This window comes from Halyomorpha halys, unplaced genomic scaffold (genome assembly GCF_000696795.3).
Source record: "Halyomorpha halys isolate HHAL.00 unplaced genomic scaffold, Hhal_1.1 Scaffold33.1, whole genome shotgun sequence".
NCBI lineage: Eukaryota > Metazoa > Arthropoda > Insecta > Hemiptera > Pentatomidae > Halyomorpha > Halyomorpha halys.
The window spans coordinates 451,351-463,669 of NW_027109698.1; the positions used below are offsets into that span (position 1 = coordinate 451,351).

The 12,319-nt window shown below is 32.7% G+C and overlaps 1 protein-coding gene across 2 annotated transcripts in view; it reads left to right on the forward strand.

Annotated features, from left to right (window-relative positions):
• The first annotated feature begins 4,663 nt into the window (after nucleotides 1-4,663).
• drongo (Arf GTPase activating protein drongo) overlaps nucleotides 4,664-12,319 on the forward strand; it is a 32,836-nt gene continuing 25,180 nt past the window's right edge. For both annotated transcript variants that reach the window (XM_014428409.3, XM_014428400.3), the window contains exons 1-6: nucleotides 4,664-4,799; nucleotides 4,886-5,075; nucleotides 5,336-5,429; nucleotides 5,497-5,597; nucleotides 9,515-9,623; nucleotides 10,669-10,885. In XM_014428409.3, the coding sequence (XP_014283895.1) occupies nucleotides 4,900-5,075; nucleotides 5,336-5,429; nucleotides 5,497-5,597; nucleotides 9,515-9,623; nucleotides 10,669-10,885 (697 nt within the window). In that variant the 5' untranslated portion in view covers nucleotides 4,664-4,799; nucleotides 4,886-4,899. The remainder of the gene's footprint in view (nucleotides 4,800-4,885; nucleotides 5,076-5,335; nucleotides 5,430-5,496; nucleotides 5,598-9,514; nucleotides 9,624-10,668; nucleotides 10,886-12,319) is intronic.

A 12,319-nucleotide genomic window follows, 5' to 3' on the forward strand; every position in this document is an offset into this window, starting at 1 on the left:
CTGCAGTGTAATGATCTTATTTTGATTTATTAAACCACAAACATTCTCTAACCAACCAAAATGCTAATTACTTATTATTATTATTATTTTTTTTTTTTCATTGGCGCGATAGACCGTATACGTCCAAGGCCTCGTGCGATGTACTCAAGAAATACATCGCACACTTCCTGACGTGGGTTTCATAGGGTGGTTCGTCACTCCCACGTCTATTTTTGTGAGTGCCACCCATTGGTTTATGGGCCTCACAACTGCCCGGGGGGAGATTGTAAGTGAGTATTGCATAATATTTTGCTTGAAAAAATTCTGTGTAGGGCCGGGCTCAATCTCACAATCAATGGGTTGGCAGATAGGTGCAGGCGTGTTACCACGCTGCTACTATCACCCTTGCTAATTATTTATAAAATGCATAAAATAATTCATTTTAAAAGGAAATTACCTATAAACTGTTAATAATTACTAACTTAAAATTATAGTTGGCATTTTGAACCTTTTTGTTCTAATTTGTCTTTAGATATTTTTTTCATAATACAATATAATAACCCTCTCTCATTAAGTTAATAATAAAATTATCTTTAAAATCTATTTCAATCCTTTTTTTTTTTTTTTTTTTTTATGCATTATACCTGAAACTCCTATCAGATTTTTCTCCTAATGTTTTAACATTGAGATAGTTGTATTTTTATTGAAAATAAAATGATTCATTTTTTTTTTTTTTTTTTTTTTTATCGGGTTTTCATAACTTGTTTTACTTATGACAATCCATGAGTTTATTGAAGTAGATTGAAAGCTTGAGAATATTTATTTGAAACATTAAACATTTTTTCATAGTTAGATTTATTTGCCTAGTCAATGATAAAAGTTCTGATTGCCTTTTGGAATTAAGATTGGTTTGATTGCATTCTTCTACTTATTGAAACTACTTTGGAATTTCATCTAAGGTTTTTGACTGTAATAGCCAGTGTGAGGAAAGCGGTATGTTTATGATTTAGACTTTTTGAGTGCTTGGCAAATTTAATCTTCCTGCGCTCTCAGTGTTGACCAGAAATTAGCGATCTAGCTCCTGCCATACTTACCATATGCAATTTTCATCAGACTTCCATCCGATTTGACGGAGTGTATCATTCACAATTTCTTCCACTTCCTGCATATCCGCAGGTCTCTCCTCTCCCGAACTCCCATCACTCAATGCCTCTACGTTTTCTTCCCCCTTAACTAATGTGCCACTTATTCCTGCTGCTTTTTATCCTCATTCTAATAGGTCGCACCCGATAATCACCTGGTACTCACGTGGCATACTGCCCACAACGTGTATCACGAGACTATCTCCACCTCTCCCTCTATGCTATATGGCCCACCCAGGGTGACGTTGGCAATGACATACTAGAACCTGTAGCGTCCTCTCACCCTCATACAGGTTCGCCAATGCTTCCCGACATAAGATGGTGTGCGAACACCTTATGTCAAGCAGGCACCTTACTCTGCCAACTCGGATGATAGCCAGACTGCTGCTCTCGCTCGTCACGCTGAAATTCACCAGGCTGCGATTGCCCCTCTGCTGGCACCCTCAGATTTTTGCCCAGATTCTTCTTGCTCTGCTTTTATGTACGCCTCCACTCCCTGGCTCCTCAATCTCTATCTCTGTTCCTTCGCTCAGTGAGTCCTGTCTCCTACTGTTTCTATGCCATATCTTCTGGGCGTTAACCTCCATGGGTTTGCCCTATCCCTTCCGTATCGTACCGACGATTGTCTTTACGTCAGTTTCCTTTAGATTTCACTTGATTCGTTCTCCTTTCAAAATTTATTGTTCGTTCTTTCGAATGCTCGCTGCTTTCTCTTCTGTGCCAGAGGTTTTGAGGGTTCCTATGGCGATCGTGATGTACTCTTGTCTAGTCTGGCTCATCTACCTCTATTCGCGATTCATGCTCTCTGGCGCTTATATCTATTAATTCCTGCGTGTACTCCACGAAGGATCGATCATGCCATCTAATGGTCTCTCCTGCCTTTTAGCCTTTTCTTAGGTACTGGGTTGTAGCTGTACGTATTCATACATACTTTCGCATATGCTTCCTACACTGTAATAGATGGAAGTGGTGGAATTCCTTCTACTACTGATGGAGACTTGAGTCACTGAGGCCCTGGTGGGACCACCGACACTGCCGGATCGTGGAACTGCAGCAGGTGGATTGTCTTGGTTCATGGCATCCAAGTTCAAGAACGCATGTCTTACTATAGCCATAATAATAAAAAAGAAAGAGAAAGAAAGAAAAAATTCGTTTTACAGACCAAAATAAAAAAAAATCTGCTTCCATATCTGAACGGTTTTAGCACCAGTTACCTACTTCCCTTGGTCATTCAAGAGAACTAAAAAAAAAAAAAAAAAAACTCGGAGAGCTTGCATATGGTTCGTCAGTTAGGCCAGCTCTATGATGAGTCGGACAAGATTGATGAAACTCGAAGGTCGGTTTGAGCGACAATGTGGACTAGGAAACTGGCCTTACCTGCTGATATGTGCGCGGAGACAGCCGTGATGGAAAATAATCATTAATGATTCTTATCATCGGATCCCTTTCGACGGGAAAGGTAATTCTTTAATTATGTCAATTGGAATCTTACCCCACAACTTATAGTAACATTGGTACCCTTATTGAGTGCCGTCGGCTACGACTGAAGAGATTTCAGTATCTCTGTTATTGTATTTTTCCTTACCGATCGTGTTCCCATAAATACTGGAAGGACTATGGTTTTCTTCTGGTCACTGTTTTTTTACCTAATCTTCATCGAGAAGAGAACTTTGAACTCCGCGGGGTTCGGTAGGGTCCTAAATGAATATATGACTTCATCAGTATCAACTTATATCTCTCTGGAGAGTCCAACTTTTGACGTTGGCTGCCATGTCTGCCTGGTCACGATACTTTTCTTTAGTTCTTGTTTTACTCTGGTCATAAGATTACTACCTTATATTTTATTCAAGGATGTTTGTACATAGACTTCAGCGTTTCCTTAATGAGATTTTTCATCAAAAAAATAGCTGAGGATTTCTTTCCCTATTCTCCATGACTGAGCAGTTCATGCTATCAGTTATACAAATGCCAGTCGATTTTATTAGTAATATGGATTTTGCTCAAACAGCTCTCTTTACTTTTCACTTCTCCTTTAAACTACACTTCTGTACGGTCAAGTTCCCTGCCTTGGGTACCTCATATTCTCTGTCACGATTTTGAGCAGAGTTAGGTAGGCTTAGGCCCTGGTTTTAGAAGATAATTCCTCTCTCCACCACAGCCATCGTTACTTGAGGGTGTTCTTCATCTCTCATCAATAATAACATACCACAGAACAGTACGGAAAAAATTGAAATAAATAAATGTTCATGCAGCAAATTAAGAAAAATCGGAATAAGAGAGAAAGCAAGGGCACGCAGAAATGATGAGAAGATACTGGGAGAGAAGAAGAGAAAAAGTGAGAAGGAATAAGTAATGATTGGAGAAGTTTGTCGGGGGGTGCGGTCAGCAAAGAACAACATAAGTAAACAAAACCATATTTATTTATTTTATGCCGACGTTTCGACCTGAGTATCAGGTTTTCATCAGGGGTTGTGGCGTAGAAGGTAGGCTTGCAAGTAATGATATTCGCGTGGTCTTGAAAGGCCGTTCCGTGGAGAAAAAAAAAAACATTATGCCTGTCACCTGCGGGGATAGGAGTAGGGTCCTAAAGTTGCTCTAGACGCTAGAGTTGCAGCTCATTCAGTGCTCCCCTGTCTGCGTTGTTCGTTGATTTCTGATTTGTTGATAAAAAAAAATTACAAATATGAATGGATAGAATACTAGTAAATAACAAGTACATAAATTGAATTAATAGTTATTGTGAAGGAAATGAGGTATAAGTGTGGTGCAATTACATATAAGGGGGAATAGGTGAATGGATAAGAAAAGGAAGAAGAAAGATAAAAATTCTTACCTGAGTGCAAGAAGTTTCAGAATGAGCTAGGAGATGACATCACATGAGGTGAAATAGAGGCTATGGTGGGGATAATAAAAAAGAAAATATCATCTCAGAATTATTGTGGATAGGTAAAAACAGGTCGCTGTCCAGTTCTTCGTGCAATAGCCTATACGATCTTGGAAAATAGTGTCACCTATATTGAGAATCAATTGTTTGGAATTTGCAATGATTGCTTGAATAGGGTAATTTAATAGGGGAACTTTCCGAGAAGGATTTGCAATAGGATATTAGGATAAGTGTGGAACAATGATAAACCAGTGCAAATGAGAAAGATGCAGCTAATTTATCTCAGGAAATGTTTAGTACAATCTCATTTATAACATCAAACTCAAATTGAAGGGCTTTATAAATGAATAATATAGTGCTATAGCGTTACTTTATTCATCAGTATTGTAAAAAAAAATGTTACAACTAAGTACGACATTCTTTTACAGTTATCCAACATTGAGATTTTAATTTCAATAATCTCAAATTTTAAGCTCAATTTCATCATGACAAATATATTCAAAGTAATCATTTATGGCCCATTCAATGTCGCTAATTTGCTGTCTTCAAGATGAAGATAAAATATCTGAAAATCCGAAAGTTGTTCAGCATTTTTACCCACTGTGGAACGTGCTGCTCGGGCATGGTGTAGCCATCTGCGAAATGGATAAGTCGGTGTGTAGGGTTATTATGATCTTTATTTTGAAATAATGATATCAACTTGTTCTTCTTTGGAATAGTTTCTTGTAAGAAACAGTTTTTCATTTCCAAAGAATTAATTCAGTTTGTGGCATATTATTAGTTTTTTTATGATGGTAATAGCTCAGCTATTGTTCTTTTATTTCTCTACTATTGTAAAGAATTACTTAATAATGTGTTCTGTATTTGTTGTCTTTTAAAGGCAACTTGGTAAAGATGACAGTAAATATGGCTTCCGCGAGGAAGAAATTAGACGAAAAAAACCTAAAAATTTTACGAGAACTTGTTTCTTTGCCTGAGAATAAACATTGTTTTGATTGTCGTCAGAGAGGGCCTACATATGTTAATGTGACAATAGGTTCGTTCGTATGTACAACATGCTCGGGGTTGTTGTAAGTAATTTTGATATGATTTATTACAATTTATAATTGTTAAGTCAAAGGTCTCATTAAGTCTGTACATCATTTATGAACCTATAAGTTTTCTCTTTTATTTTTCTAAGGAAAAGTTTATGATTCTGATGATTTGTCAATTCACTTTGTAATTATTATCTATTCAATAATGTTGAGCTTGTAATAGTTTTATCTTTTTTAGTGACATAAATTATTTCATGATAGTACATTTTATAGCTAATTTTTTTTATATTTTATAGGCGAGGCCTCACCCCTCCCCATCGGGTGAAATCAATTTCTATGGCTACATTTACATCTGAAGAAATAGAATTATTAAGATGTAGAGGAAATGAGGTATAAATTTATATTATTCTAATGTGTCTACCTATTTTTGGTTTTTTAAAATTGTATTATGTTTAAGTATTGCAGAAAAGTTTGGTTGAGTTTGTACGATGGTGATAATATTTCTAAGGATGAACAGCAAGTCAAGGAATTTATGATTGCAAAGTATGAGAGAAAGAGGTATGTTAAATGCCTATTAATTATTCATGGGTTTGTACTTTTGGGGACCTCTGATAATAATTGGAGTATTTTGATCTTACATATCGCCATCAGTAGTGACATTAGTACATCTAAACCACTGTTCATTGTAGAGGACAGATAAGACACATGATACATATTTCATTTTTATCTAAACTGTAGTTTTCTCTATTCTTTAGGCATTATCTGAAATTTCGTTGCATCTGATTCGCCTGATTTTTAATTTACAATTAAATTTACAATATAACAATATTTTGTTTTTAATATCTTTTTTTTTTTGGCCAAGACTCCCATTGGAGTCCTATATTGATCTTTTTATGATATTCATTAAAAAAAATTATTCTTTTTCTTGAGTCAAATTTGTTTTTTTGCAATCCTCAGACCCCTTATTTATCATTGAAATGGCTTGTTACAATATCAATCTTGACTATTCTTCTGTGAACTCGGGATTTATGTGTTGTATGAAAAATTATTTTAGAAACAGAAGTTCATAGTAGGCTACTTTCAGAAATAAATTAATAATTATTTTAAATGAAGCTTGTAATACTAGAACTTATCCGAAAGTTTGATACTGGAAAATTTCACATTTGTGAATCTGCAGAAGAGAATTTTATAGAACTAAAGTGATAGCTATGTACAAGAAATACTACTTTAAGCTCAGCAATACTGTTTTATAACATATTAACTCTTACTGTTCAGCTTTCATTCTGAAAGGGTGATTTTCAGGTGTGTATATTTTTGATTCTCATTACCGTGCTGATACTGTTCTTTTAAAATATTAATTTTTTATATTTGTAATTTCACGGTTTTGCTCCCTATTACAGGCCTTTTAATGTGCTCTATCGTTTTTGAATATATTTCTATCTAACTAGGGTTGGCAAGTTCTTCAATTTCAAATTCTCAGTACCATGCAACAATTATACTCATTATTGCTACTATATCATGTTAGCCGCCAACCTTGGATGGAATGTCGAATGTTACCAAACACTAATGAATGCAACTTATATCTTTAGAAACCTTCATTAGGATTAAGACAAGGTATGAACCGATATTATGAACTGAGAATTTGAAATTATGAATTTACATTATTTTATCATAAAATATTTTTTGAATTATTTATTTTGCCTTATTATGATGAAAGTCAATGAATTTAATGTTGATTGGTTCGGTTTGAGAACATTATTTGATTGATTTAAAAAAAAAAAAGAAAAGTTATTTATAATGATAATGGTGTACTTCTAATGGACCTGTTTCTTTCTAATGGATTTCTTTTTTTTCATAACTTTTTTTTCATCCTTTTTTAAAATATCTAATGAAAATCACATTACTACCACCATTAACTATTTAAAACCTTTGTTGTATTAACTTGAATGTATTCTTTATTTGGGAAAACCTTGCAAACATAAAGGGAAGCTCTCATCAGTAATTCATTCATAATTATTTTAAATGAATCTGGTGATATCTATAACTTATTCAAAAGTTTGTTACTAAGAATTTCTATCACCAGGTATCTATTGATATTTTCTATTTTTTAATCTCCAGAATGTAATACATGCAACCTAAATAATAATGTATTTGATCAACGCTGCTTCATTTTCAGTTTCATGTTTTTTTGTTTTCAATTTTTATCAAATTAAAAGAATCTAAAAAGATTTATTTAATTTTTTTCAAATATGACCATGTTGCTTTCATCATCTTGGAAATGACCTATATTATTTTTACTTGTTATTAGGTACTTAAAATGTTTATATTTGCTTGTATTCCATATAATTGATGTATTGGGACAAAAATATATGTAGATATTCTTATAAATGCAAGAACATTTCTTTTTTAATTAATTCATTCATATTGAAACCAGTTGAATATGCTTTATTGCATATTTTCCAACATATTTTACAACAAAACATCGTGAAAAGATAATGCCATTCCTGTATTCTCAGTAATATTACAAAGCAAGGGTGAAGTGTATAGTTTAGAAGTGACAACACATAGAATTAAACAGATGTATGCAACAAAATTGGAGTAGCCAGTTAGGAAGGGGTTTGAGGAGGATAGGAGATCTTGTGGTTTGATCACATTCATCTTCTTTCGGAATCATTAGAAATTTCATCTGATTTTGGTGGCTAAGATATTTTCCTCCTCATGGGGTTTAGATTCCAAAGTTATTTGAGCTCTATTTTGTGCTGTATACTGTTTTCTATGATCCAAGGAAGTTGCATGAAAAATTGGTTATTTTTTGGTTATAATTCACTCACTTGAAATTTCAGCCTCGAAAATGAAGCTTTTTTTTTTAGAATCAGACTTAACAACTTTTTTGATATCACTTATTGGGCCCCGAAAGCCCAGGCCTTAGTGGTTTCATCTCTGTTCCTCCTTGTATGAGAAGCTGTAAAAAGGTACTTACTTTTGTATATATACAATACTGGTACAACCCTGAAAGGGTTAGGGATTCTGTACAGGTGATCCTGGTACTTATGTCAGGTTTGTTCCTTGGAAAGTGACCTGCTTGACAAAAATGTGTAAACATGTAAAGTAATATTTCATAACCTTTACTTTTGAAATTGTTCTCACCTTGTTCCATTTCCTTCCACATGTGTTCATATAAATCTGAAACCCTCTATTTTTTTCATTTGAACCTCTGTTTCCTTATTTCACATTGTTACGTTATGACTGATGTGACTAAGGAAGCAATTTCAGAATAATTGGTTTCAGATTTGTCAATATCCATTTCTTTTTGTGACCATTAATTTCTCATTCTTGGAGATATGCTTATTACTTCATGCTAATAAGAAAGAGAAATCTATTTTGAGTTGGATTGCTGGTCTTTCATCAACTCTTCATCAGGTTTTCTTAAAAAATAGATTTCTCCTTTGAGGTTTCTGAATTACTAGCAACGCTAATTTCAGTGTTAACTGTAGCCACATTGAGAATGGAATATAACATAATTAATCATAAGCCATTATTTCATATTACTGTTTATTTTATATTACAGTTTACAGTTCATATTACATTTTACACATTTCATCATTCATACCAACTCCTATTATTATTATTAAATCCTATAATCTGACGAATGTTGAACCAAATTACAATAACAGTGGTTTTTTACTGTGGTTAGATTTTCTTTAATTCAAATAATTGTTTCACTTGATTGTTTTATTTTGTTGAAGTGAATTTGTGCTTGGTTAAATACTTGCTTCACAGAGCCATACATAAGTCATCTTCATTTGTTTACTTCCAGTATCATTTCTTCATTTCCCTTATTTTATTATAATTAAACAGTTTAATGATCGTTAGTTGCTGAATCTTTGGATCATGAGAAGTACAATTTTCAGTATCAATAATTTTGTATGTACTTTGTATGAATAAGGCCATGGTTCTCTATTTCTCTCTCTCCCTCCCCCCCTCTCTCTCTCTCTCTCTCTCTCTCTCTCCCTTTTACCTCTCTCACTTCCTCCCTTGAAGCCAGATGTCAACTCCTTATTAGTTAAAATAAACCTTTTTGTATGGAATGACCCTGTTGCTTTTATTAATTATCCATTATTGCTTCAGCACTTTATCATTTATAACTTTATTACTAATACTTCATGTTATTGTTTTGTACTTCCCTTATTATCTTTTAATTTACTCTCTCTATTTTTATGTCTTGATATATCACATCTTACAATAGTGCTACATCATTCTAATGATGTTTTCCTGAAATTTGGATTGAAATGTGGGCCATAAATAAATATTTTTTTACCTTTTTGATTTGCTACATGGACCATCTTATACTTCATTATACACACAGTCAACTAATTATATCTCAGTTAAACATTGTGCTAGATAAAATATATTTATTTTATTATAGTAGAAAGGCTAACTTGTTGACAACTTATTCGTAAGTGTTGCTTTAATAGGTATTATGTGAAGCCATCAGATTTGGAGAAAGGAAAGGATTTAACTAATAACTCAGGTTTCTATTCACAAAATATGTCTAGATTGCCTCCATCATCAGTATCATATACAGTATGTTGTGATTATTTAATCTATTATTTTATTATTAGTTGTATATGTTGTAAACCTTGGTGTAATAAGTATTGTTTTAATGTATTTTTATAAGTAATTTTTGCATAGTATTATAAATAGTGAATTATTAAAATACCTAAACTTTTTATAAAGATATTCTGTTTCTATTTATTATTGGATAAAAATGAGCCACTCTTTACCATTATTTTTTGTAGAAAATCTAACATGATTATATATTTACCTTAACAAAAATTAACTCCACTATCCACTCAGTTTCTTAAAATCATTTTCCTTTCTTTCATGGTAAAATATTCAACACCATTATGTGCACTCCTTGTGTCTGAATGTCACTCCTTATGTGCATTTCACAATTTTCCTTTCCTCTCCTATTATAGAATCTGATCACTGTTTTATCATTGATTGCTTCCAAGTTATCCATTTCCCTGTTCTTTCTTTTTTCTCTTAGGACAGGTTCCCAAAGTGCATTCATCAGTAATTTAAGTATCTTTATAAAACTTTTTATTTCCCACAAAATTCATTAAAGCTTTTAATATTAAGGATAAGTTAATGTGCCCTAGAGCTATAAATACTTATTGACTTATTTAAATGTAAACTCTCACAAGAGAGGCTATGTCCAAAGTTTCAGGCCTGTAGTGGCCTTTTGTGCCTCTAATTAGGTAATAAATCTTAATCCAGATATGCTTTGCTTAATATTTAAATTTATGCATATTTTTATTGGCATAATTTTATTCATTTGTCTCTACTTAGGTAAAGAATTTAAAAAGGTCTCTTGTCCATTTAAAAAAAATAAATATGTTTATTGCATCCATGAGGTTCTCTGTGAATCAAAAGTAATTTTTTTTAAAAATTTAAAACATCCCAAAACCTTTTGAAAATCATCAAAGAAATACATTTTATATTAATATACAGTAACATTTTTTTGATTATCTAAAGATAATTTGAAATGGACTAGGGACGTATACATATTTATAATACATAAGTTTACTCATAAACTCTCATATTTGTACATAATTTTCTTTTATAGGCTCAAAGTGTAAACAATAATATGAATAGAAACTACAATAACAATATGTTTTCTTCTCAAGAAACAACTAACAAGCCAAAGGAAGTGGTTAAAGTTCCTGATCAAGACCCATTTAGTGCAGCTAATGTAAATATTTCTTTGAACCAACCGATTGATAATTTTGCTAATTTTGATAACAATCCAATATTTGATTCTGTTTCATCAAATTTTGTCACTGGTAAGAAATCCTCAATTTGTAATAAAGATAAATATTTTCTGAAATTCTTAATAGTATATCCCTCCAAAATTCAGTAAGTGACTGAATTTATGTTTTAAATTGTTTAACATAAGGTACCATTATGTTTTGGCGTTCAAAAATTTATAAATTAACATTTGTCTTTCATTGTTTACAGTTAAATGTATACAAATCTCACTACCGCTTAATCATGGTGCATTGTATTTCCTTTTTGCTGCCATCTTGAACTTTTAAATTTGAAACCTAGAAAAAGTTCATCAATCTTTTAAAACTGAAAATTCTTAATTAAATATTTTAAATGTATTGAAATATATTAATGATCTTTTTAACAGATAAAAAACAACACCTATTTGTAAATACTCAATCAACACTTAAAAAGAATAATTAAAGTTTTCCTATAATTTTTTCAAGATCCCACTCAACTACCAAGTTTTCCCCAATTAAGGGTACCCTCTTAATGAGGCTGGCTGGGTGGAGCCTGTGAGAGCTCTAGAGCCCACAGGGTAGTTTTATGGCTACAGTAAGAGGGTAAATAATTACCTGCTACAGCTGGATGCAAATATGGGACTAACCATCCATAGCTCAGGTGGTTAGGCGCAGGTCTTGCCAATCTGAGATCTAGTTTTTTTCTTATCTTAATTTAAGGGTTAGGTACTTCTACTTTGAAGTTTACGAAACTAATAAATATATATATTACATATTCGTAATATGTATGAATGATCTTAAGTAAAAAATAACACCTCTTCTGAAAAATTTAAGTTTTCTTTTAATCCAGTTGTGTTTTAGTTATATAATATGTGTGTATTCTTACAATTTTTCTATAGAGTTTGAAATTTTAATTATTATCGGTATTATATTATTGTTTGTAAGACATTGCATTTCTTTTAGGAACATTGTTCAAGAGACGGTTAAAAGAGGTTGACAAAATAGCAGAAGAAAAATGTATTAATAACCAACATTTTGCCCCACTTTGCAGGACTTCATTAGGGCTCAATGAAAACAAGATACAAACTTTGGAAATAATAAGACTATAAGATAAATAACTTCGAATAATGTAATAAAAAAAAATCTGTACCACTACTACCATACTTGAAAGGTCAGGAGTGCAGTATTTTGTTAGAAAGTACTATTGCTAGACTAACAGTTGTGGAGGAGGGCTGTTTCATTAAAATCATGCTGACCCTGAGGTTTTTTCCTAATTAAGGATACCCACTTTATCAGGCTGATTGGACCCCAGCAGGTTCCCGATCCCATAGGGTTGACTCATGGCTACAGTGACAGAATAAATATTTGTCTGTCATAGCCAGAATTGAACACCGGTCCTTAGAATGACCCGCACACAGTGCCTTACCACTAGTTACTCCACACCAAAAATGTACATTGAAAGTTAGAAATACAAAACATATATATATATAT